The 26,199-nt window shown below is 40.2% G+C and overlaps 1 protein-coding gene across 2 annotated transcripts in view; it reads right to left on the reverse strand.

Moving 5' to 3' along the window:
* ITPR3 (inositol 1,4,5-trisphosphate receptor type 3) overlaps positions 1-26,199 on the reverse strand; it is a 192,032-nt gene that overhangs the window by 25,051 nt on the left and 140,782 nt on the right. For both annotated transcript variants that reach the window (XM_063453125.1, XM_063453123.1), the window contains exons 44-46: positions 15,923-16,018; positions 15,736-15,837; positions 11,250-11,333 (exon numbers count right to left, since the gene is read on the reverse strand). In XM_063453125.1, coding sequence (XP_063309195.1) covers positions 11,250-11,333; positions 15,736-15,837; positions 15,923-16,018 — 282 coding nt within the window. The remainder of the gene's footprint in view (positions 1-11,249; positions 11,334-15,735; positions 15,838-15,922; positions 16,019-26,199) is intronic.

Below are 26,199 nucleotides of genomic sequence, written 5' to 3' on the forward strand. Positions count from 1 at the left end.
CTGTCCAAGTTCTGAACCAGAACACAACCTAGAATTTAAGCTATGTGTCTGTTCAACCATAATTTACCTATTTTATATTAAGTGCACCCACACTTAATATATATCACTTTGTTCAGAAGAGGGAGGCTTTAATTTCACATCAAATAATTATATATGAAACATAATTTAATATGAATAAAATCTAAAAAAAGTATGAGAAATTAAGACATTTTGATATTTGTATGTCGTGATGCCCTACGAGTACAACAAGGCCCCCCCGAATACAGGTTTCATGGTGTTTTGGAATGTTACAGGATGAATTAAAGAGCTTGCCCATTTCAGTTTTTACACATTGAAATGTGTCAGATTGGTTTGCTGGGCTCATGTTGCCTTAGAGAGTGTATAGCAGCTAATGAATAAAAATTAACCCCATTATGTCATACCATTTGCTAAAGTAGACAACTCAGGGTATTCAAAATGGCTTATGCCCAGTCTTTTTTAGTAGCTACGTAGTCACAAACACTGGCCAAATTTTAGTGCTCATATTAGTTTTTTTGTTAGCATTCTTCACATGAAAACTGCACTCTCACTGATGATATTATGTTATTACTGCTCTAAAATACACATATTTGTGTTCATCGATGTCTCACAAGTACAACATTACCCTCCATGTACAGGTTTTATGGGTTTTTTGGAAAGTTACAGCGTCAAACATAGGATTTTCAAATTAAATTCTCTGCATTTTCTGCCCTAGTGTATTTATATATTATTTATATATAATTATCTTATTTTATTAATTCTATATTGGGTGAATAGATCATGCCTCTGAAGCCTCGCTGCTCAATTCTCTGTTCTTTAGGACTTAAATCCCTTTTGTTTCTGTTCATGCAGCCCTACCCTGGCTGTGGCACACACACCCTGCATTAAAAAATAAGTTTCATTTTCAGTAAGTTAACTTGTTTTTGAAGCTTTTATCTCCTGCTCAGTACTCTGAACTTTAATCACATACAGAACATTTAAGAGCAGGAGATACGAAAAAAAGATAAGAAATAGAGCTGGAACTAAGAAGTTATACATTCAATAGAATGTGCAATAAATGAAGTATAAAAAACAATTGATGTCTCCTTACAGGAAGTGTTTAAGATGGTTGTGTAAATCACATGCAGGGAGGTGTGACTAAGGCTGCATAAACAATGTGTTTTAACTCCCAAAGGGCAGATAATTGAGCAGTGAGAATGCAGGGTTATGATCTATACACCAAAACCGCTTCATTAAACTGTTTTGATGACTAAAGAGTCTCTTTAAATAAGAAATGAAAGACAGGGGTAAACTTAATTTTAAACACATTTTTTTTTAAAGAATCCATATCTTGAAATAGGCATTGAAAGTCATGTTTTAGTGTTTGTAGATGACACAAAACTTTGTAAAGTAATGAAATGTGAGCAGGATATTGCTTTGCTGCAGAGGGATTTAGATAGATTGGGGGGACAGGGCACTAAAATGGCAGATTAGATTTAATGTAGAGAATTGCAAAGTTATGCACTTCAGAGTAAAGAATGTACAAACAACTTATACCCTAAATGGTAGTGAATTAGGGATAACAACACACGAGAAGGATTTGGGAATTGTTATAGACAACAAATTAGGCTGCAATATGCAATGTCAATCAGCAGTGGCTAAGGCCAGTAAGGTTTTGTCATGTATAAATAGGGGCATAAATTCTTGGGATGAAAATATAATTTAGATTCTTTATTAATCACTGGTAAGACCACACCTTGAATATGCTGTGCAATTGTGTGCAATACCTGTTCTAAAGAAGAATATCATGGCACTTGAAAAAGTGTAGAGATGAGCTATAAAATTGATCAAAGGAATGGAGCATTTTAGTTATGAAGAAAGGTTAAAAAATTTAAATTTCTTTCATTTGGAAAAACATCACCTCAAAGGGGATATGATAACATTATACAAATATATTCAGGGCCAGTACAAACCATTATGCAGAAATCTATTCATAAACAAGGCTACAGATAGGACACAAGGTTAGGCATGAAGAAAGGAGACTTAGTCTAAGGCGAAGAAAATGTTCATTTTTTTACAGTAAGAACTATAAGGATGTGGAATTCTCTGCCTGAAGAGGTAGTTTTTCCATACAGATGTTTAAACAGCAATTGGATAAATACTTGCAAAAACATAACATACAGGGATATAATTTCTAAGTAGTGGGGTAATAGCTGCTTGATCGAAGGAGATATCTGACTGCCATTTTGGGGTCAAGAAGGAATTTTTCCTAGTTTGTTGCAAAATTGGAAGCACTTCAGACTGGGTTTTTGCCTTCTTTTGGATCAACAGCAAAAATATATGTAAGGAAGGTTGAACTTTATGGACACAAGTCTCTTTTCAGCTATGTAACTATGTAAGTAATATATAAGCTGTTGAAGTTTACACATAGGTAGCAAATTGTTGATGGTCTGAAAGTGACAATTTACACAATGATACTTGTCTTTAAAGACTTTAATATTGTGTTTAAATAATCCATATAAACTGTTGAATTTGACACATAGATAGAAAATCTTTGATGATCTGAAAGTGACTAATTAAAAAAAATGGTACTTGTCTTGTATATGTGAACATTACTTTCCTTATTGATGACAAAAGTTCATGCGTAAAAATGTTTAGCAAAGATTACCAAGGATCCAACTCACAAGATTTAGCTTAGTGAGTAAAGAAAGGCAAACATATTACCAGGCCTTAGAGAGGCTAGACCTAATGCACATATATTCTGGAGGTATAAAGTAAGAAATAATATGCATCATAATCTGGGACATCCAAAAACTGGTGACATGTAGCCTTTATATGAAGACAAACAGAGACCCTGAAAATGAAAAGTCATCAATCCCAAGAGAGCTAAGCATATATAGATATAATGTCATCAACCTGCTTCACGTGACCAAGAAGGTAAAGATATGCAATCACACACATGTGATGCACAAGGACATAAGTGTGGAACATGATTTATGGTCACTAGAGTGGAGGGGCAATGTCCAGAATCAATCACACTAGGTGGTTGTAGTCTTAGATGCCGAACATCAGAGGGAGAAACATACATATTTATGAGAGAGGTGCTGTGACAACAGAAAAAAATAATCCAGGACCTCTATTGTTCTTTCAAAGACATTCCCTTGAAAAATCTATTGAGTTTCAGTGATAATACCCTAATCAATGTCTCCTCCCCTTCATTATCATTGCTTGTATTGCCAGCTATATTTCAACTTCATCCTGATGGATGTTCTTCATTACCCCACACCTACATATTCCTCATAAACAATTCTAATGTTGTAGGTTTCAAGCAATTTGTGTTAGTGTTACCTATGATTATGGTCTGCCCTGGGTCTTGTTATTTTTCACTTAATGATTGTATTTAATGTTTATTGTATTGACCTATGTGACCCCTTTCATCATGCATTGCATTCCCTTATCCTGCCCTCCAGCACTTCAGTCCATCTTTCACACAGTATTTAATCACATATTCCTACTAAGTTCAGACTCTCTAACAGTTCCTAATTTAGGCTACAATTTCATATTTTTGGATAAGTGTTTAAAATAATTTCATATTTTTGGATACATTTTAAAATGATTTACTATTTTGAAAAATATTTCAATATTTTGATATATTTCTTCATGTGCATTTTTGATATTTTAGAAAAAAATATATTTTCCAAGTGTATCCAGAAATATTAAATCATTTGTAAAGCTTATCCAAAATAGGAAATTGAGGCCTTAGTAGTTGCTAATATAGCTTATGAACAAAAGTTTAAATGTTTGAAACCTCTCACAGTTTATTATCACTATTACTATTATTATTATTCAACTATATTATTCTATTTTATGTTTATCATAACGTATATTATATTTACTGCCATTTAAATATATGCTAGACTCAATTATATTGAAATTCACTGCCTTTGTTGTACTAATGATCTACAACATCTTTTATGATATCCTCACAATCTTGCCTAATACACTTACCCTGTATAATGTTTTCAAAATCTTACCCTTTATTACCCAAATTTAACATTTTCCCTGAAAATTCACCTCCGTTAAGAAAAGGTATCAGCTGGCCCTACACTCCTCTTGTTCCCACAGTTTTAGAGGGATTTCAGAATTTGTCAAACACATTTTCTTTACTTATTATATCACAGGCCTGTGAGCCACCTGTATGGTTCTAATTTTTATTCTGTTCCTCGTTTGTATGTTTTCTCAAAATGTAAAAAAAATGGATTGATGCATTGATCTGCTTTATCTCTGCTCCTATTACACCTGATTTAACTAATAAAACGTGTTGGTAAAAAAAATAGAACATGTTTGAATTCACCTCACACGCACACACACTCTCTCTTTCTCTCTCTCTCTGAAGTAAGATCGTTACGTCATTGTACACTTGTTCGTTCACTTGCTTTAGAGTGTAAGCTTTAGGGGTCAAACATTCCCACTCTGTCTCTAATTGTCTATTCTTTTTTTTTGTCAATCTTTATTTTATTTGTGCTTAGAGAGAACAAAGATGCCTACACTGCCACAACAGCAGGTGTAAGCAGGTATATAAACATAACATAACATTGATATGGCAATAAGAAACTTTGCACATTTTTTCATTATAAGTACCAGATTATGGAACAAGTTGTTTAGTAAACTGAAAGTAACTATGCACAGTATTTTATATTGTGGTCTAGTGTGTTATATCGAGTTGCCTCCGTTACTACTGGTAAATGCTAGGCCAGAAATGGCAATGCTATTGTTGTGGGGACGTGGTGACTTTTTAGGTTTGAGGCTTATAGGCCATCTGTCCCACCACCTGGTGTTGGTGGTGTGGGGCACTGGGTTGCTATTCTGAATGTTTGGTCGCCCCGTATGCTGTTGGGTGTATTGTTTTTCCCTTTATGTCGGGTGCCCCTTCTCTCCACGTCGCGGAGTTGAAGATTAACGTAAAGAGAGTGGGAAAGCCGGGAAGATTTAATGTGTGGTGTCCTGTCATAGTGGTCTGGCAGACCCTCGTTGCTCTATGGCGGTAGGGTCTTTCACGTCCCCCAGTGGGTGGGGCTGGTTCGAGGTGTTTTTCTGCCTAGGTCAACTTCTATATGGGGTTGAGTTGTAGGTCGGAGCATGGGTGTCTATTTAGTCGTTGGGATCCGCCTAGAGTGGCTGCGTGCTTTGGCTATGTGTCCCCTATGTGTCAGGCTCCCGGTGCAGGGTGTAGTGCTCCATGGTTGACTGTGCCCCTTAACCCTGGAGCACTCGGGGGGGGGAGGGGATGTGTAGTCGGATCGCGGAGCTGCCGCCTTGTGGCTTGGACCTAACAGAGAGAGTGTGGGTGGCTATGTATATGCGAACCTTAAAACATAGTTAAAACATAAACTTTGTGCGCTTCTTTCCTTGAGTGAGTTCAGGTAAGCCTCTTATCCCTCCTTGACTCAAGTGTGGGTTTAGCTTTGGCAGCTCGTGCAGAAGTGTGTGGTAGTCCTTGGTTAGTGGTGCTTTGCTGGGGGATATCCAATGCCTTCAGCAGGGCCGGGATTTGGGCTGGTTCTGTGGCATTATATGATTTTTCATTTTTAGTGACCCAAATTGATCTCTGTGTCGCCCATCTGTAGGATATTCTTTCATTTTGTAGGATTTTCGTAAGGGGTTGCATGGATTTCCTCCATAACAATGTGGTTCTGCTGAGGTCTTGGAAGAGAGAGAGTTGGCATTGTTCAAAATTGTAAGGAGACTGTCCCTTCAGTGCCTGTAAGAGTCCCATCTTGTCCGTGATCGATTGGCATCGCAGGATGATGTCTCGGGGCGCTGATGCTGGGGCCTGAGGGGACTTGGATGATCCTGTACACCCCGTCGAAGGTAAAGTATTTGGCTTGTTTTGCCGGCAGGAGGGAGGCCGCCAGTCTCCGTATAAAGTGTGGTAGCTCTTCTAGTGGGATTGTTTCCAGGACCTCTGTATCTTTATATTCTTCCTTTGCCCCCTGTCATCTAAGATATTCACTTGCCTGCTTGTTTCTGCCTGTGATGCCTGTAATTGCTGTACTTGTTCGCCCAGCACTTTTAGACCTTGTTTAAGGTTGAGCACCTCCTCCTCTGTGGCTTGGGTGTGTGCAGTGACGGCCTGTACCTCCTTGGTGAGCACCGCCAGGTCTGCCTACCACATTCTCCGGAGGTTGTGCTGGAGGCTGGTGAGCATGTCTTGTATCTCCTGTTTAGTTGCAGGAGCTGTTTCATGTGCTTGCGAGGTGCTCCCGGAGGCTGGTGCTGGTTTCTGAGGGGAGGCCCCAGCGCCAGACCTTGAGGGTGATGTGTCCCTCGAGTGTGAGGGTTCCCGTGAGTCTGGAGCTGGCGTTTGAGGCTGCAGCATTAGGCTGATGTCACGCTGTGTCTTGGCGTCGGTCGCCGGCTGCTCTTGGGATTTCCTCCCCATGTCTCCACCTTGGTACGCGAGGGCCTGGTCTTTCACGCGGTAGGCCTTCGGGCCGCGGCTGCGGTTTTCTTTGCCCAGGGCGAGGAAAAAAGGCATCGGCCGCTGCAGTGTAGCGTTCTGCAAGCGGATCTGCCCCCCAGTGTCTGTTTTGGCGGTATGATGCTATCGCTATTCTCTAATTAGAGAGATAAGCCGCTGGAGCGATGTGGAAGTTCGACTACTCCGTTGCGCTGCTAGGCTCCGCCCCCCTCTAATTGTCTATTCTAATATTCCATAGCCATATACATTTCCTATATGTTCATTTCTAGGGATGCATCACATATGCATACATATGTACATAAGAAATCATTGGTATCTGCAGATCTCCAATTTTTAAGGAATGCCATTGGGGGCATTATGCCTCTGTGGTAGCTCAACCCACTTTCTTCCACACATCTCCCACATTCTATCCTTTTCTGCTCATATACTATATAAGATGTTTCTTTAACTACTACCATTTGTTCACTTGATATTTTATTTTTTTCAAAGTGTAGGTTGATGCTTGTAGTCTAGGCACCTTAGGTAAATATCTGGTCCCAGGGATTTCCCCAATGTCTGCAATGTATGCATAAGGATAGATTATTAAATGAAATATTGTTTTTTGTAAGATGGAAATGATGTGCATAAAAAAGTATTTGTTGTCCGTAATTGATAGAGCAGTACCACAGCACTGCATTAATGCTGTGCTATTTAGATGTGTACTTCTGAATTATTGATGCTAATTTCCTTTTACAAAAAAATAAAAACATTTAAACTCTACTTCAATGTTAAATAATTTAATGTGGGTAGTTTCATTAAATGCTATGCTATCTACATTATGCATATTAATTTATGTGGCTTTATCCTTGAGAATTCTGGTTGCTCCAAAGATACCCGCTTGAATATCTTTTTTCCTCCCTTCACAGAAGATGTGTGTTGTGCTTTTACCTACATTCTCCTGACTGCTTCTACTTCCAGAGCAACAACAACCTTTCTTTGTTCCTTGTAATCAATGGGAGTGCAAAGAAAACTTGCCACCAAGAGTACTGATTATTGATATTCAATTATGTATATATTTACAGAATATACCTTTGTTTCAGTGCTGTTAATTGTTTCGAAACATGAACTATTATTTAGTGTGCATGTGTCTTTGGTTCAAATCTATAGATAATATGTATTTTGTATTGTAATTGTTTACCTGCCATGCAATGTTCTCAAGAATTGGGTTGAAGGTTGAAATTGATGGACTTTAGTCTTTTTTAAGAATAGACTGAATTAACTCATAGTTACATTGATTAGGGTATTATCACTAAAACTCAATTGATTTTTCAAGAGAAGCCCTTTGAAAGAACAATACAGTCAGGTTCATAAATATTGGGACATCGACACAATTCTCATCTTTTTGGCTCTATACACCAACACAATGGGTTTGAAATGAAACAAACAAGATGTGCTTTAACTGCAGACTTTCAGCTTTAATTTGAGGGTATTTACATCCAAATCAGGTGAACGGTGTAGGAATTACAACAGTTTGTATATGTGCCTCACACTTTTTAAGGGACCAAAAGTAATGGGACAGATTAACAGTCATAAATCAAACTTTCACTTTTTAATACATGGTTGCAAATCCTTTGCAGTCAATTACAGCCTGAAGTCTGGAACGCATAGACATCACCAGACGCTGGGTTGCATCCCTGGTGATGCTCTGCCAGGCCTCTACTGCAACTGTCTTCAGTTCCTGCTTGTTCTTGGGGCATTTTCCCTTCAGTTTTGTCTTCATCAAGTGAAATGCATGCTCAATCAGATTCAGGTCAGGTGTTTGACTTGGCCATTGCATAACATTCCACTTCTTTCCTTTAAAAAACTCTTTGGTTGCTTTTGCAGTATGCTTTGGGTCATTGTCCATCTGCACTGTGAAGCACCGTCCAATGAGTTCTGAAGCATTTGGCTTAATATGAGCAGATAATATTGCCCGAAACACTTCAGAATTCATCCTGCTGCTTTTGTCAGCAGTCACATCATCAATAAAGAGAACCAGTTCCATTGGCAGCCATACATGCCCACGCCATGACACTACCACCACCATGCTTCACTGATGAGGTGGTATGCTTTGGATCATGAGCAGTTCCTTTCCTTTTCCATACAGTTCCTTCTCTTCCCATCACTCTGGTACAAGTTGATCTTGGTCTCATCTGTCCATAGGATGTTGTTCCAGAACTGTGAAGACTTTTTTAGATGTTGTTTGGCAAACTCTAATCTGGCCTTCCTGTTTTTGAGGCTCACCAATGGTTTACATCTTGTGGTGAACCCTCTGTATTCACTCTGGTGAAGTCTTCTCTTGATCGTTGACTTTGACACACATACACCTACCTCCCGGAGAGTGTTCTTGATCTGGCCAACTGTTGTGAAGGGTGTTTTCTTCACCAGGGAAAGAATTCTTCGGTCATCCACCACACTTTTTTTTGTGGTCTTCCAGGTCTTTTGGTTTTGCTGAGCTCACCGGTGCATTCTCTCTTTTTAAGGATGTTCCAAACAGTTGATTTGGCCACACTTATGTTTTCGCTATCTCTCTGATGGGTTTGTTTTGTTTTTTCAGCCTAATGATGGCTTGCTTCACTGATAGTGACAGCACTTTGGATCTCATATTGAGAGTTGACAGCAACAGATTCCAAATGCAAATAGCACACTTGAAATTAACTCTGGACCTTTTATCTGCTCCTTGTAAATGGGATAATGAGGGAATAACACACACCTGGCCATGGAACAGCTGAGCAGCCAATTGTCCCATTACTTTTGGTCCCTTGAAAAGTGGGAGGCACATATACAAACTGTTGTAATTCCTACACTGTTCACCTGATTTGGATGTAAATACCCTCAAATTAAAGCTGAAAGTCTGCAGTTAAAGCACATCTTGTTCATTTCATTTAAAATCCATTGTGGTGGTGTATAGAGCCACAAAAATGAGAATTGTGTCGATGTCCCAATATTTATGGACCTGACTGTAGATTTATTTCATTCATTAGTTTATTGTTATTTTATTTATTAGTATATTTTTAACAAAAAAATATAAAATTACATAAAATAAAAAAAAAAGAATGGGAAAGAATATCTTATACTTATACAAGTAAGATATCGTGCAAAAGCCTTTTTATCCCACAAGCTGCCTCCATCTCCAAGCTGTGCATCTCTGAATTTCTTAGAGTAAACAATACACTCTGACTATTTGTCCATCTAATCTGATGGAATAGCAACATGCTACAAAATCTTTGAATATGTGAATATTCATTTGCAAATACCCTGACTGATCTCAACCTCTACTGATATAAACTCCCCAGGCATGCTCATACTGTCCCCTTCGTTCTTACTTAATTCACCTTTGAAATATCTGAGGTGTGATAAACAGACTAGGTAATTCCATAGAAGAATGATTAAAATTAAGGCATGCTCCTGAGCCGTCACAATGACTCAGGCATTTGCATTGATAGATTGAAATTACTTTCTAGCATCCAAAGGTTTATTTAGAATTTTTTATTCATAACACGTTTTAATTGTAAAATGTTGTTTTTTCTTCTGTGTTCGGATTAAGGAATGTTAAGATTAACAAATTACTTTATTACGGTGACAAGCCAAGGAAAAAAATATCAGCGGAAGAAAATGTTCCTTTGCATTTTCGTGTCCTAATAAATGCTGGCAACTAGGGCTGCCTTACACTTGGACTATTTCACAGCTTAAGTTAATAAATTCAATTAAGTTTGTCCCTACCAATTTGTCCACTAAGTAGAAATACTGAGAGACATCAGAAAAAAACAGACAGCCTCAGTTTTTTTCTTGTTTGATAGTTAAATCAGCATGTCAAGGAAAGGATAGTGGGAGTGACAAAGAAAAGGTAAAACGACAGAAAAGATTAGAAGTGCTATTAAATGAATGTGCTAATGATAAATATTTAATGGATGTGAAATACAGTCAAATAATCTGCATAAAGAACAACTCTGAACAATTTAAGGAGATTCTGTTTGATTCTAGATGACTCGAGTCTTTATCTGCTACTTTCTTTTTCATAACATTTGAAAACCATGAATTCAAAAAGGAGATATAGGAGAACAGTGTCAACACAGGAAACAGTCAGCACAAAGCTCTTTTAGACTTCCACCAGGTTAGAGGTAGATAATAAATGTGCTTCTATTATTTAAAGTAAGGTTGTATTATATATATGGAAACTATGGTCCCATTATATTTAATTTTAATTAGTGAAATGCAAATTATTATTATAGTGCCAAAGAATGTGATGCATTTAAAAATAAGTGATAATACATTAATGTTAACAGTGAAAATTTTATTAGAGCACCAAACTGAAGTTAGAATGGAGTTGTGCCTTTTATCGTACCTTGTAATGATTTATCAAATGCATATGTTTAGCCATTTGGCATGAATTAGGGATGCAGAGAAAAAGGGATATAATTTACATGGGTGTCCTAACTCAATTCTAGCTTCTAGGAAAAAAAAGGAAAAATAGTATCAAACAAGAATTTTTAAAAAATACATAGTCAATTTGCAGACTTTACACTTCTTTTAAAACACCTAAGTTTGCATTCTGATGTTCTCTTGTTCATCAATAATATTGCATGCATGCTTTTTTGGGGGAGGAGGGGCGGGGGTTCATTTGCTTGTAATTGCTAATGTAACTTCAAGGTAAAACTCATATTATAAACAAAGACTTTTTAGGCAATGACATCTACCTGACAAACTAATTAATTACGGTAATAGTCTAAGAAATAATACTAGAAATAATCACCATGGTAGAAATACTCTCTTCTTCCTCTTGGATCCTTCGAATAGGTTTTAAAAGATGCTGGAGATGTCTATTATGTCGTGACAGCTAAAATGAGTGGGGAAAAAATAGATTAGTACATTTGAATGTTCATTTTTATTTATACTTTACTTGAGCATAAGTGTGAACAAAAGTGCATAGCAGATAAATGTTTTCATAAAGAACATTACGGCACATCAAATAAGATGATTGCTGGGGACTATCCAATTGCAAAATCTCTAATATATAGTTATGCATTAAAACCATTATTACACTCTGTAAATAGACATTTGGGGTAGCATATGGTTGAAAGAATAAATATGGTTGAATTTTACATTATTTTTCCACTTGAACAACACAATCAGGATTCTCTCCTTGATCCTATTCGTTTTTATTTATTTATTAATGACATGGATGATTGAACGGAAAGCAACATTTTATTGTTTTGCATTTGCCACAAAATGATGTCCAATAATAAAGTCAGAGGTCTTGGGAGGTCTTTCAAGTAAATGGTGGAGACAAAATTGGACAAAAATTGTCAGGGAGAAAATTTTGAAATGATACACTTGGGGAAGTAAAATAAACATAATAGTTATGGGCTGAATGATTGCTCAGGGACTCATCTTTAAAGAAATTACATACGGTACTACATACAAGACATACAAGCTTCTGCAAAAAGGAAGCACTTTGATTGATATTGACTAAAAGGGTTTTTTACATTGTCTTACAAAGGGTTGTGTATGGAGGCTGTAAATTGAGGGTTTTCCTCCCAAATCGGCTATTTTAGTCTATTCCCTGGCCATAGTTTTGTGAATAACGCTGCATATAAATCAATGATAATACAGTATACTGAATAAGAAATACAAAATGAACATCAAGTCAGAAGAAATTTATAAAGGAAAGAAAATAGGTGTGGAGATGATGATTGCAGGTCAGAGGAGAGACTTTCCAGATCAGATTTAGAGATTCTTCTATTAAGTTTAGCTAAAAATAAATTATTTTTAAGTCTGTGGAACAAAAATAGATTTATTTAAGAATCACTGAAATTTCTAGGTTGATTTAGTGAAGTTTGTATTATTTTTTTTTAAATCTGTAGAAGTTGATATTTTTATTTTATCTTTCACAGGATGTACAAGACTATTTTGCACAAATTATTCTTCTGACCAAAATGTATCTATATATCAGTTTTAATGTGATTTTTTTTTATTTATTTCCATGTGTTAATTTACTGATACCTAACCCTTGCAAGTAGAAATATAATATCTAAAGGGTTGTACCAGCCAAAAAAAAAGCTATGTTTTAATAAACCATTGGTTTGGTTAGGCTAACCCTTTCTAAGCTAGTTTTCCCCTCCCCCCAACTGAAAATAAATAATAAATACAAATTCAGCCTTTATTCAATTGTTGAGTCCAAGTTACCCCTACAGCACGGTCCTCCTCACCTTTTGTCACTGGAGAGGCAGGGTGGCCAGGGAGGAAAGACTAAGACTAAGGGGAGGACAGAGTGGGCGGCCATACTGCTATTGCTTTCTGGCACCAGCATGTTGTCAATGCTGGAGTCAGAGGCCAATTTGGCACTGATGTGGCATTAGCCATCCTGGATTGTTGTTCTGGGCTGGCTAATGATGCTAGCCGAGGTGTAGTTACACCTACAGCAGTTAAGGGGTTAATCTCTGAATGTGCAGCATTTCAAAGCAAAATGCTGCGCATCCAGAGTCCAGAAACCATGACCATGGTGCTTACAATAACCCTTTAACAAAGCAGTAAATGATTTGTGAAAAACATAGCATATATGTCAAAAAAAAGAAAAGAGATCTGTTTTGTCTTGGAAATTTAGCATATTTGTAATGATCACTATGTGCCTGTATGTGAAGCATAGGTAGTTAAATCTCAGAAACTTTGTAAGATATTGAGACACCAAGAGAATGCAATTTTGTTTATTGTTGCTATAAAGCAGACACATCCTTTTTTATAGGCTAATAATATTCTTCTTGTTACGACTGCTAGTGTGGTCCAGCACGCAGAACTATGTAACGTCTACATAGAAAGAAACAGAAAGGATAGAACGTAAACCGGTCCTTAGAATGGCCGGACTAATACGTTAAGACAGAGAATAGTCAAGGGATAGGTCAAGGAAGCCAGAAATACACAAATACCGTTAAACAACCCAAGTCAAGAGAACCAGAAATCAGAGTAGTCAGGAATAGCCAAGGTCAAAATACCGGGAATAACAATAACAGGAATAGTAAACGCACTCTCGGGAACCAGGACAGGAAACCACGACAGGGCAAAGAACTGAGAAGCTTCAGGGATTTATATATCCCTCCCTAGACTGAAATTTGTCAGAAGGTGACCTCTGACCCCAGAACGTGCGCGTGCGTTGGCATCGTGACATCACACGCACGTTCGTATAACCCTGGGGCCGGAGTCATTGATGGTCGCGACTGCATGGTCGGCGCCATCTTTGTTTTGGGCAAACTGCCCAGAAGATCCGGAGGAGCGGTTCCCAGCTCACCACTGAGCAGGTAAGCTCAGTTTGTCGGTGTGGTCGTGCCGGAGCCGTGACACTTCTTCCAGATACTTTATTCTATTTCCAAAATCATTAGAAATCTGTGAGAAACAAATGAAAACACGAACCCATGAGGTTCCCCACTAACTTTAATCCCATATAAGAAATCTATGCTAATAACAAATATTTGCACTCTATCTTAAAAAACACTATGACACCCAGACCACTTATTCTCAATGAAGTGGTCAGGGTGCCATGTGTCCCCAATTTAAACTCTGCAGTTGAACCACTAGAGACGCTTCCGTAAAATAGCAGAGTCAACCTCTTACATTTTAGCCAGATGGTCTCAGAAGAGCATCTTATTGGTGCAGTGTTTTGCTGCATATGAGTACTGGCCTACCAATGCTCTCCTATGAGAAAGCATTGGAATGGCGGAGATCATCAATACTGATAAAGAGCCAGTGCTGCAAGAAAGAAAAGGCTAAGTAAAATACATCTTTTGTCCCTGGCAGACCTGGCCAGGTACCAAGACGATGTCTATGGCATTATAATGTTAGAAATACAAATTGTAAACATAATACTATAGTGTTCCTTTACAGCCAGTTCACAATCCACAAATAAGCATTTCCTCTAATACTTTTTACTACCGTACTTTTCCCACCACTTTTCACCAAATCTGTATTCTTAATGCTAATGTGCCTTTAAGCAAACTGTTTCTAAAATCAGGGCTGACATTTTTATTCTATTTTTAAAAAAAAAATGTATTCTTTATTTTTGATATGCATAAAAAGTGCATATATGCCGGTAATGCTACAACAGCAAATACTGGAAATTCAAAGTAAACAGAAGTATGGCATGAGAAAAGACTGCACAATTTTTTATAATAAACATGCCTGTAAGAAATGTTGCACTTTTTATAGAAGAAAAAGAAAACAGGATTAGGGCTATGTCCGCTGATGACAGTCAGTAGTTGGTTGTTCTGAGACATTCTAGTGTCAATGTGGACATTAAGAAGTTATGGTTAAGGGCGAAAATTATTCTAACAAGCGAAAGCAGTGTACGTTGACATGAGTATTAGAAAGAAAGGCTAAGAGCATACTGCAGGCATATTGCTGGAAAATGAAATTTGCCAATATGTGTGAAATAATTGAGTATAACTTGCTTCCACAGGGTGACCAAAAGCTATGATTGAAGGGAGCCCTGGTGATAAATCTGTATTAATAGGTAAAATAAAGAGACAATAGTTCTGTAGCTAGTTCTGTAGCTTTTACCTCGCACCTCGATTAAGTTAGCTTTCACCCTATACCCATGCTGGCTAACTGAGTCTCGTATAGATACAGTGTCCATAAGAAGATGCATGGAAGGTACTATTAAAGTAAAAGAAAATAACAGTTAAGTAAAACACATGCTGCTAGTTGTAGGCAGGTTATTGAGTTGTAGCTGCAGAGATATGTCCCAAGCAGTTGGAGAGCACAACATGCTGAAGCCTAGTAATCTTGAGTCACCCCACACCCTGTGGAGATAAGGGATTGCTCCTATGACAATGAGGGGACCCTTGAGAGAGTACTCATATGAGACCTGTGGTTCCAACATAAGAAGGGTAGATGAGCAGTCTTCCATGCTGCTGTCATGGTATTAACTCCACGCAGTTGCCAGATGCCTGGTGGCAGGTCTGGATCCCCTTCTAGAGTGACGGCGGCAGTGCAGGCCCCTAAATTCAACTCCTCTGGATCTTTTGCGGCCGCACTACACCTTTCAGCTGACGTTCCTTTGTATCATGACCAATGCCAAGGATTGATTGACAGGTGGGAGAGGGGCCCTAATTTTTAAGTGCATTAAATAAAAAAGCATTTTCCCTAACACAACGTATAATTACGACAATTACACCTGCAAAGTACATAGATATGGTTTTAGCAACATTTTGAACATGCAAATTAATTGTTAGGAATCACAGAATTCTGACCTGAAGTGCTAAAATGTAAATATTATGCCCAACTTCACGAGGTGAAACATCAGAGCTGTCTCCTTCATTTTCCTGAAGATAAGCCTTCTTAATGACATCAACCTATTAAACAAGCAAATATAAATTTTAAAACACAAAAGCAATTTCCTAAACTTGTATTAGAATTATTAAATGCATTCCCACTTACCAGCTCTTGTGGACGAAGGCTGATAAGGATCCGTTCTGCATTCTCACTGTCGTGGCGGCTTTCCATAAGGGCCAGAAGCAGTTTTGAAGCATTGTCCTACAATAAGTCATAAAAATGTACATATGTAATGGCCTGTTGGGAGCTGCATACATACATATATACACACACACACACACACGATTACATATATAGCACCTTTTCTATTAAGAGTAATTTGTCATGGGCACCTATATCATGTTTTGATGCAAATTATAGCACACACAAATCATGAGTACTAACTAAATACTTTTGATATGACTATAAACACCACAGAATAATAACAAATGTTTCATTTCAAAAGCATAGAATAGATAAACAGGACCCCATAGTTTTTTTTATGGACTCCACCATAACAACTTACAAATGTGGACTTACAAAGTTACTTAAAGGGTAACTTAAAGATGTAAGAGCAGCTAAATAAAAATCACTAAATGTTTTTTACCACTAGAACATATTTTTAAGCGCCTTACAACTCATATTTTTAAGTCACCAAACAGAACCCCTCCCTACCACCTCAAATACACATGTCAAAGGAAAATATTTCAAAAGCTAGTTCCAATTTTATGTACAGAGGACCCTTTAGAGATATTGCCCCTGTGCTGTTGTTTGTTCTTCAAACAGACAGTAGAGGTATGGTGTGCAGATATAACTGACAGTACAGCATCCCCCTGACACACAACCATATCTCTTTCGTTCTCTGTGTTCATGGCAGCTAAGATAAATCAGCATTAATTATTGATGCCTTACGCTTGTTAGATTGCAGGTGAGTTTGTTTGAAATACCAGTTCCCTGTTTGTAAAAAACAAAACTTCTGATCCACATTAATGCCAGCAATTCCTATGTATGATCAACCATGCATAATCTACAAGACATGTAAGCAAATATCTACTTGCATTTGCTCAGAGACAGTTTATCAATTGCTGGGTCTAATGTTGCACACTGTAAGACTGAAGATAATTTACAGATAACATCTGCACACAGATAGCAGTGGTTACTGTAGCTGTTTTAATGTTGGTTTTACAGCTGATGACTTGCATAAAGCAGATAAAAGTAACAGTTGTAGTGCAAAGCTATGCTGAAACAGTGAACTTTGAACAGAGTGTCCGAGAATATTTTCTGTTGATGGAACTGTAATACAAGTTATTATATTATTTATTTATTTATTGTGCAAATGATACACTGACAGGCCTACATAGCCATGCCAGCAGATGTAAACTTTCTAGAATAAACATTAACATGGCATATAATATAATGGCACATTTTTCAATAGTAGTACGAGTTGGAGAAGCATGGCTAGGTGTATGTTAAAGGAACACTATAGTCACCTGAACAACTTTAGCTTAACCCCTTCAGGACGGAGTCAATAGTGCACGTTCTGATCAAAACAAAATGTAAACAAAAACTGGAATTTGCGCTATATGTCTGTTCAACCGTAGTTCCCCTCTTTCATATTATATGCACCCACACTTATTATATATCATTTTGTTCAGGAGAAACAGGGCTTTAATCTATCATTAACTATTCATATATGGAACATAATTTATTATGAATAAAATAAAAAAAAAGGTGAGAAAATAAGATTTTTTTTTAAATTTGTATTTCCGTCTGCCATTTTAGCTGTGAATGTCATAATACTGTTAGGTTTTACTGCAAAAAAATGCACATATTTGTAATCAGCGATGTCTCACGAGTACAACAGTACCCTCCATTAACAGGTTTTATGGTGTTTTGGAAAGTTACAGGGTCAAATATAGAACGTTCCATTTTCAAATTGAAATTTTCCAGATTAGTAATGTTACCTTTGAGACGGTGTGGTAGCCCAGGAAAGCGAATTACCCCCATAATGGCATACCATTTGAAAAATTAGACAAGCCAAGGTATTGAAAGTGGGGTATGTTTAGTCTCTTTTAGTAGCCACTTAGTCACAAACACTGGCCAAAATAAGCGTTCATATTTGTTTTTGTGTGAAAAAAGCAAAAAACTAATATTTGGCCAGTGTTTGTGACTAAGTGGCTACTAAGAAAGACTGGACATACCCCACTTGCAATACCTCGGGTTGTCTACTTTTGCAAATGGTATGCCATCATGGGGGTAATTCTCATTCCTGGGCTACCATACGCTCTCAAAGGCAACATAACCAATCTGGCAAATTTCAATGTGAAAAAAATGAAATGCAAGCCTTATATGTGACTCTCTAACTTTCCAAAACACCATAAAACCTGTACATGGGGGGTACTGTTATTCTCGGGAGACTTCACTAAACACAAATATTAGTGTTTTAAAACCGTAAAACATATTGCAACAATAATATAGACCATAAAAGTGCCGTTCGCTTGTAAAAAAATTCGAAAAACGTCACTTTTACTTAAAATATCATTGTTGTAATACAATTTACCAGTTTGAAACACTAATATTTGAGTTCAGTGAAGTCTCCCGAGTAAAACAGTACCCCCTATTCTCTGCACTTTCTCCCTGTGTTGTCAGGCATGTCAATCAAATTTTAATTAATCAAATCACATAATTACGTTAAAAAATTACTTAAATATACACGTAGAATTTTAATATATATGCATTTATAGGTATTTAAATTCTACGTGTATACTAATGTAATCTTTTATGTAATTATATGTATTTATCTATATATATATATTTGCGGTTATTTGTATTTTATACATAGATAGAATGACATTCTATATATATCTAAGTGTATTTTGTTACCGATATATATATTAATAACAAAATACAGTTAGAATGAAATTACATATGCATATATAATTTATATTAAATTTTGTTTCAATATTTTATTTATTTATTTTATTATTTTATTTAATTATTATTTTAATTATACGTATTTATATATAATATATATATGTACATCTATTATATATATAATATATATACATATTATATATATGTAACGTCATTCTAAGTGTATTTTAATATTAATTTATATACTTATATTAATATTAAAATACACTTTACATGACGTTACATATATATAATATGTATATATATTATATATATAATATATATACATATTATATATATATATTAAAATATATTTAATTTATTTTTAAACATGTTTATTTTATTTTTTTTTACACCTCCTACCAGCAGGGGGACTGTCTGATATTTCAAACAGTCCCCCTGCTGGCAGATCCATAGCCAGCTATAGGGGGCCATGTGATCGCTCTTTGAGCCTCATTTGCCGGAGGGGGGCTGCCTGGGCTCTCAGGCAGCCCCCCAGAAGAGGATCGCGGCGGAGGTGAGTAGTTGCTGGCTCCTGGGGGCTTAAACAGTTACGGCGTTCCATGCCGCCACAACGGCTTTAAAGCCCATTTAAAGCGCGACGGCATGGAACGCCGTAACGGCGTTAAGGGGTTAACAAAGCAGTTTTGGTGTATAGAACATGCCCCTGCAGCCTCACTGCTCAATCCTCTGCCATTTAGGAGTTAAATGCCTTTGTTTATGAACCCTAGTCACACCTCCCTGCATGTGACTTGCACAGCCTTCCATAAACACTTCCTGTAAAGAGAGCCCTATTTAGGCTTTCTTTATTGCAAGTTCTGTTTAATTAAGATTTTCTTATCCCCTGCTATGTTAATAGCTTGCTAGACCCTGCAAGAGCCTCCTGTATGTGATTAAAGTTCAATTTAGAGATTGAGATACAATTATTTAAGGTAAATTACATCTGTTTGAAAGTGAAGCCAGTTTTTTCATGCAGGCTCTGTCAATCATAGCCAGGGGAGGTGTGGCTAGGGCTGCATAAACAGAAACAAAGTGATTTAACTCCTAAATGACTGTGAATTGAGCAGTGAAATTGCAGGGGAATGATCTATACACTAAAACTGCTTTATTTAGCTAAAGTCATTTAGGTGACTATAGTGTTCCTTTAACATACTATCATCTCAATAAAATATAAATTACCAAAAAAAAAGTATGAAGTAAGTATCACCAGGCTACATATCCACTATTTTTATGTCCTCTACATTATAAAAAATAAAAAAAATAAAGTATTTTAGTTAAAATAATGAACCTATAAGAAATGCTTGCAATTTTGGTTCAACTTAATCAGAGATAATATAAAAAGTCAACAGAGTTAGGTAATGAGCAGCAAGTCGAAATGGTGGTGAAGTAAGGCTGTTAAACAGATTTGCTTACTGTAATCATAAATTAGTGGGTTAACTGCCAAATGTTACTAGCAGTACATTTTCAACATTCTTTGCTGTATTACCACTAAAGCTGGCCTGTGAAACTGGGACATGCTTAGGTGAGTGTAAAACTATCTCACACATAAAACTATAATTCTTTTTTCTACAGCGTAACAAACATGATAAATGCAGCCTTAATAAACGAAGTAAAGAAGGAACAGATGTCATTTTCTATCCTTTAAACTACAACATATCAAAGCTTACGGCACATTTTATTGTGCTTTATAATAGGATAATCCTCTCTATAGCCGAGCTCCGCATGTTCTAGGTATTTCTCATTTTTATACCCCATATCACACCCTGTATATCATAACTGTGTACAACAAGTGAAAGAGATGCATAAAGACACTGTTTCTAATGTTAAAATGGATTTTACAAATGTATAAACAAAGAACATACTGCCTTTATCAGCTATAAACGCATAATTTTCAGTAGGAAATACTAGAGGCATCAAATTCCTAAGCAATAATGTGCACTGTCACTACAATCTTCTTTACATATATTATTTTTATAGGTTAATCTAAAAAAAATGAAATGCATATTCCAGGTTCTGTAAAACTTTGATGCATATTAAAATTTAAAATGCCCTTCCCTGCTTAATGTAGCCCATGGAGCAGCGCAGCTAAGGGGAATGGGCCTTGACATTGCTAGGAGACAGGCATAGAAGGGGTGTAATGTAGGGGACCGGCTAGCATAACTGGATGAGGGGTTTGTGTTAGAGGAGTATATATAGTGACCATTTTAGTTCAGTGGCCATCTTAATTAATCCACACCTGTTTTGCCCACCCTCCCTCCCTTATTTGGTCTCTGGCTCCCGTTTGGTCACGGCGGCTGGGGATGGATAGAGAAGTTGGGGTGTAGGTTGTTTGTCCTGATGGAAAATAGTTTTGGTTCGCTAAGAACAGTTTGGTTTGGAAGAGTATTGGTAGGTTTGAGCTCGTTGGTTGCTCTGTGTGTGTAGGGTGTATCTCGGTGTGTGTAGGGTGTATCTTGGTATGCCCCTACATGGAAGAAAGCTGGAAACCATGCCCTCGGTGGAAATGGTTATGTCACGCCCTCGGTGGCATTGCTTATGTCATGCCCTCGGTGGCAATGGGTATGTTAATTAATTGGTTAATGTGGTTTTACTTATTGTGTTGTGGCTCATTGTCTGGCATAGTATTGTTAAAGGAGTTGGGGGGATATGTTATGTTAATATGTGACAATGACCCTAAAATATTTTAACTTTATTTATTTATTAGTAAAGCTGTGATAATTTTCCCAAATAAAGTTGTCCGAGTATTTGTGGGGGGCTTGGGTTTATTACGATATAATAACAATTGTCCATGTTTTGAACTAAAATATGCTGGATGTAAAATCTACTGCAGCAAACTCCTTCTTCAGTTATTCCTAATTCCCAAAACGACAACTTCAGGAAATACTGTAGAACTAGCCTGTGCACAGGGCCGGTGCAAGGATTTTTGCCGCCCTAGGCAAAAGAAAGATTTGCCGCCTCTCCCCCCCCCCCCAGTGACATCACAATGCCCTACCCATATGATCTGCCATATGTACTAACGCCAGTGCTGCACACAGTGTGTGTTTACATTAAAAAGCCTGCAGGGACAAACTAGAGACACCAGAACCACTTCAGTAAACTGCAGTGTCCCTTTAATGTGAGGTAAATTAGAGATTAGTGTCACTAATAATATACTAGATTGTCTACTTACAACCAGATGAGGATGGTGATGGGCTCTGGCTGCAGTCTGGCTCCACTGGTCTGGTGTAGAACAGGATCTCTGGAGGCTGTTTGTAACTGTGGTCACAAAATTCAATGTTCTGGGAGAACGGGAAGCAGCTCCATTTTTTGGGGCCCCTTACAAAGCTCAAGGTCTGGGCCCCAGGGCCTGACGGTTAGTATGCCCATAAGGTCCACCTATATGTTCGCTCACAAGAAGTGGAGTGTGTAGGGGATGTGTTATGGTAGAGGATCTAATATGTGTACTTATGGAATGTATTCTATAGGGATACCAGTTTGTGTAGGTGATACAGTGTGTTTGTGTGTAGTGGAAGCAGTGTATTTTTGTGGAAGGGATAGAAAGCAGTGTGTGTTTGTGTGTAAAGGATGTATTGTGTGTTTCTCGTTGTGTGTAAGGGATGCATTGTGTGAATCTGTGTTTGTATGCATAAGGGATGCAAAGTGTGTTTCTGTTATGTAAGGGATGCAGTGTGTGTGTCTGTAAGGGGTGCGTTGAGTGTGTGTAAGAGATGCATTGTGTTTCTGTGTGTGTGTGTGTGTGTGTGTAAAAGAAGCAATGTGTGTTTGCATGTGTGTGTAAGGGATGCAGTGTGTGTGTCTGTAAGGTGTGCGTTGAGTGTGTGTAAGATGCATTGTGTTTCTGTGTGTGTGTGTGCGTAGTGTGATCTCCAGGGGTCAAGTCCTGGGTAAAAAAGTGCAGGAACTCACCAAAAAATCCACTCCCCACCCCCCCCCCCCCTCACCCCCAAAAAAATGATACGCTTGTATGCAGGGGCTGAGTAAGGGCACGGGGCTGAAGAGGGGGACAGGAGCTGAGGAAGAGGGACAGGAACTTAGGAGGGGGGAGGGGGGGGCATGGGCTAAGGAAGGGGACATGGGCTGAGGTAAGGGATAGGGGCTGAGGTAAGGGATAGTGGCTGAGGAAAGGGATAGGGGCTGAGGAAAGGGATAGGGGCTGAGGAAAGGGACAGGAGCAGAGGAAAGGGACAGGAACTGAGGGGCTGAGGAGGGGGAGGAGGGGGGCAGGGGCTGACGAAGGGGGCAGGGGCTGAGGAGGGGGGCAGGGGCTGAGGAGAGGGACAGGGGCTGAGGAGAGGGACAGGGGCTGAGGAGAGGGACAGGGGCTGAGGAGAGGGACAGGGGCTGAGGAATGGGACAGGGGCTGAGGAAGTGGGACAGGGGCTGAGGAAGTGGGACAGGGGCTGAGGAAGAGGGACAGGGGCTGAGGAAGAGGGACAGGGGCTGAGGAAGAGGGACAGGGGCTGAGGAAGAGGGACAGGGGCTGAGGAGGGGGACAGGGACTGAGGAGGGGGACAGGGACTGAGGAGGGGGACAGGGGCTGATGCTCGTATGCAGGGGCTGAGTAAGAGCACGGGGCTGAGTAAGGTGGACAGGTGCTGAGGAGGGGGACAGGGACTGAGTAAGGGGATAGGGCTTGAGGAGGGGGACAGGGACTGGGGAAAGGGACTAAGGAGGGAGACAGGGACTGGGGAGGGGGGACAGGGCCTTAAATAGGGGGACAGAAACTGAGGTGGGAGACAGGGACTGAGGTGGGAGACAGGGACTGAGGTGGGAGACAGGGACTGAGGAGGGAGGACAGGGACTGAGGAGGGAGGACAGGGACTGAGGAGGGAGGACAGGGACTGAGGAGGGGGGACAGGGCCTTAAATAGGGGGACAGAAACTGAGGTGGGAGACAGGGACTGAGGTGGGAGACAGGGACTGAGGTGGGAGACAGGGACTGAGGAGGGAGGACAGGGACTGAGGAGGGAGGACAGGGACTGAGGAGGGGGGACAGGGCCTTAAATAGGGGGACAGAGACTGAGGAGGGGGACAGGGACTGGGGAAAGGGACTAAGGAGGGAGGACAGGGACTGAGGAGGGGGGACAGGGCCTTAAATAGGGGGACAGGGACTGAGGTGGGAGACAGGGACTGAGGAGGGGGGACAGGGACTGAGGAGGGTGGACAGGGACTGAGGAGGGAGACAGGGCCTGAGGAGGGAGACAGGGCCTGAGGAGGGGGACAGGGCCTGAGGAGGGAGACAGGGCCTGAGGAGGGAGACAGGGCCTGAGGAGGGAGACAAAAAAACAAAATAAAAAAACCTAAAGTGCCTTCCCCCCCTCCCTGAGGCTTACCTTGGGCCAGGAGGGGTGGGACAGGATCTGGAACCTGCAGCCTGCAGTCAGTGGAGTAAGCCGGCCTCTCCTGATGATGTCAGGAGGAGGGGGCGTGGCTTCCTCTGCTCCCCAGCGGTCCTGTGAGAAGAGCAGAGAAAGCCACACCCCCTCCTACTGACATCATCAGGAGAGGCCGGACGACTCCACTGACTGCAGGGGAAGAGGTGAGTTTAAAAATCCGAGTCCCCAGTCAGAGGCAGGGGATTCGGATTTGTGCTCCCCCCTGCTCTGGCAGCCGCTTGTGCTAGCCCTGGGTCCTGCAGGACTAGTAATGGGAACGGCGTTCCTGCTGTGGGAAAAGTGCAGGAACGCCGTTCCCACGCGTTCCTGCAGGACTCGAGCCCTGGTGATCTCCCTATCCTGCCCCCTGTCCTATAGAGCTCTCCCTTCCATCCCTTAGAGATCTCCCCTGCCCCTTAGTGGTCTCTCCTCTCCTCCCCTGTCCCTTAGTGGTCCCTACTCTCCTCCCCCCACCTCCCTTAGTGGTCTCCTTTTCTCCCCGACTTTCCATTAGTGGTCTCTCGTCTCCCCCTTAGTGGTCTCTGCTCTCCTCTGCCCCACCTTTCCATTAGTGGTCTCTCCTCTCCCCTTCCCCTCTTTCCATTAGTGGTCTACCCCACACCCCAAGTGGTCTCTTCTCACGCCCCCGTTCCATTAGTGTTCTCTGCTCTCCCCCCAGCCCCCTCCCCTAGTGGTCTCTCCCTCCCCGCATTCTCCTCAACCCCTCTCCCTGTGTACTCATGCCCCCCGTTCTACCCCCCCGTGTTCTCCTCCCCCCTCCCTCCAATCTTCTCTTCTCCCCCCTCCCTCCAATCTTCTCTTCTTTTCTCCTCCCCCCTCCCTCCAATCTTCTCTTCTTCTCCCCCCTCCCTCCAATCTTCTCTTCTTCTCCCTCCCTCCCTCCAATCTTCTCTTCTTCTCCCTCCCTCCCTCCAATCTTCTCTTCTTCTCCCTCCCTCCCTCCAATCTTCTCTTCTTCTCCCTCCCTCCCTCCCTCCAATCTTCTCTTCTTCTCCCCCCTCCCTCCCTCCAATCTTCTCTTCTTCTCCTCCCTCCCACCCTCCCTCCAATCTCCTCTTCTTCTCCCCCCTCCCTCCCTCCCTCCCTCCAATCTCCTCTTCTTCTCCCCCCTCCCTACAATCTCCTCTTCTTCTCCCCCCAATCTCCTCTTCTTCTCCCCCCCTCCCTCCCTCCAATCTCCTCTTCTCCCCCCCCCCTCCCTCCAATCTCCTCTTCTCCCCCCCCCCTCCCTCCAATCTCCTCTTCTCCCCCCCCTCCCTGTAATCTCTTCTCCCCCCCCCTCCCTGTAGCGTGGCCGAGCTCCTCTCCGGTCCGCGGTACAGGAGTTTGTTTCCTGTACCCGGCCGGACTGACCGGAAGTGCACACTGAGTGTGCACTTCCTGTCATTCCGCCTGGGTTGCGGACTGGAGAGGAGCTCGGCCACGCTACAGGGAAGGGGAGGTGAGGCAGTGCGGCAGCCGCCTGAGCGCTCTTTATAGATCGCTCAGGCGGCTGCAGCATTTAAAGGGCCGGCGATGTGGGCGCCCCCTCCTATATGGCGCCCTAGGCAGCTGCCCTGCCTGTGCAGTAATGGCATAATAATGAGACTGAACTTGATGTAGAACTGCAAATGTCATAAAGAATTGCACACTAGCACTTGACATCACACACTCGTGAAACTATGCTCCTAGTATGTTAAAAGTATCACGAGCATGGATGTTTAGTGCTTTGCCCATATCTTAGCATTGGAGACAATGGATTCCCCATGCTACACATGACAGGAAGAGCATGTAGTTTGATGTCAGCAGTCAATAAAAATTCTACTACGTAGGGAAGGGGAAATATGTACTTTGATAATGATGATAGCCTACTGTACTCATGTGATGCAGGTTTAAGCTGGAAATATGTTATTCAGTAGTTATAAGAACAACTAATGATACAGTGCTTATGATACAGGCACTTTCTGATAATAATGGCATTATCATATAATAAACTCTTAATAATGTGGTATACATAGCCCAAGGTGACTTGAAGTAGTTTAGTTTACTTTTCCATATTGTAACAGATGATATGGCCCTTGGTCTCCTGCTAGTATTCAAATGAGCAGACACAAAA

This window comes from Pelobates fuscus, chromosome 1 (assembly GCF_036172605.1).
Source record: "Pelobates fuscus isolate aPelFus1 chromosome 1, aPelFus1.pri, whole genome shotgun sequence".
In the NCBI taxonomy this organism is placed as follows: domain Eukaryota; kingdom Metazoa; phylum Chordata; class Amphibia; order Anura; family Pelobatidae; genus Pelobates; species Pelobates fuscus.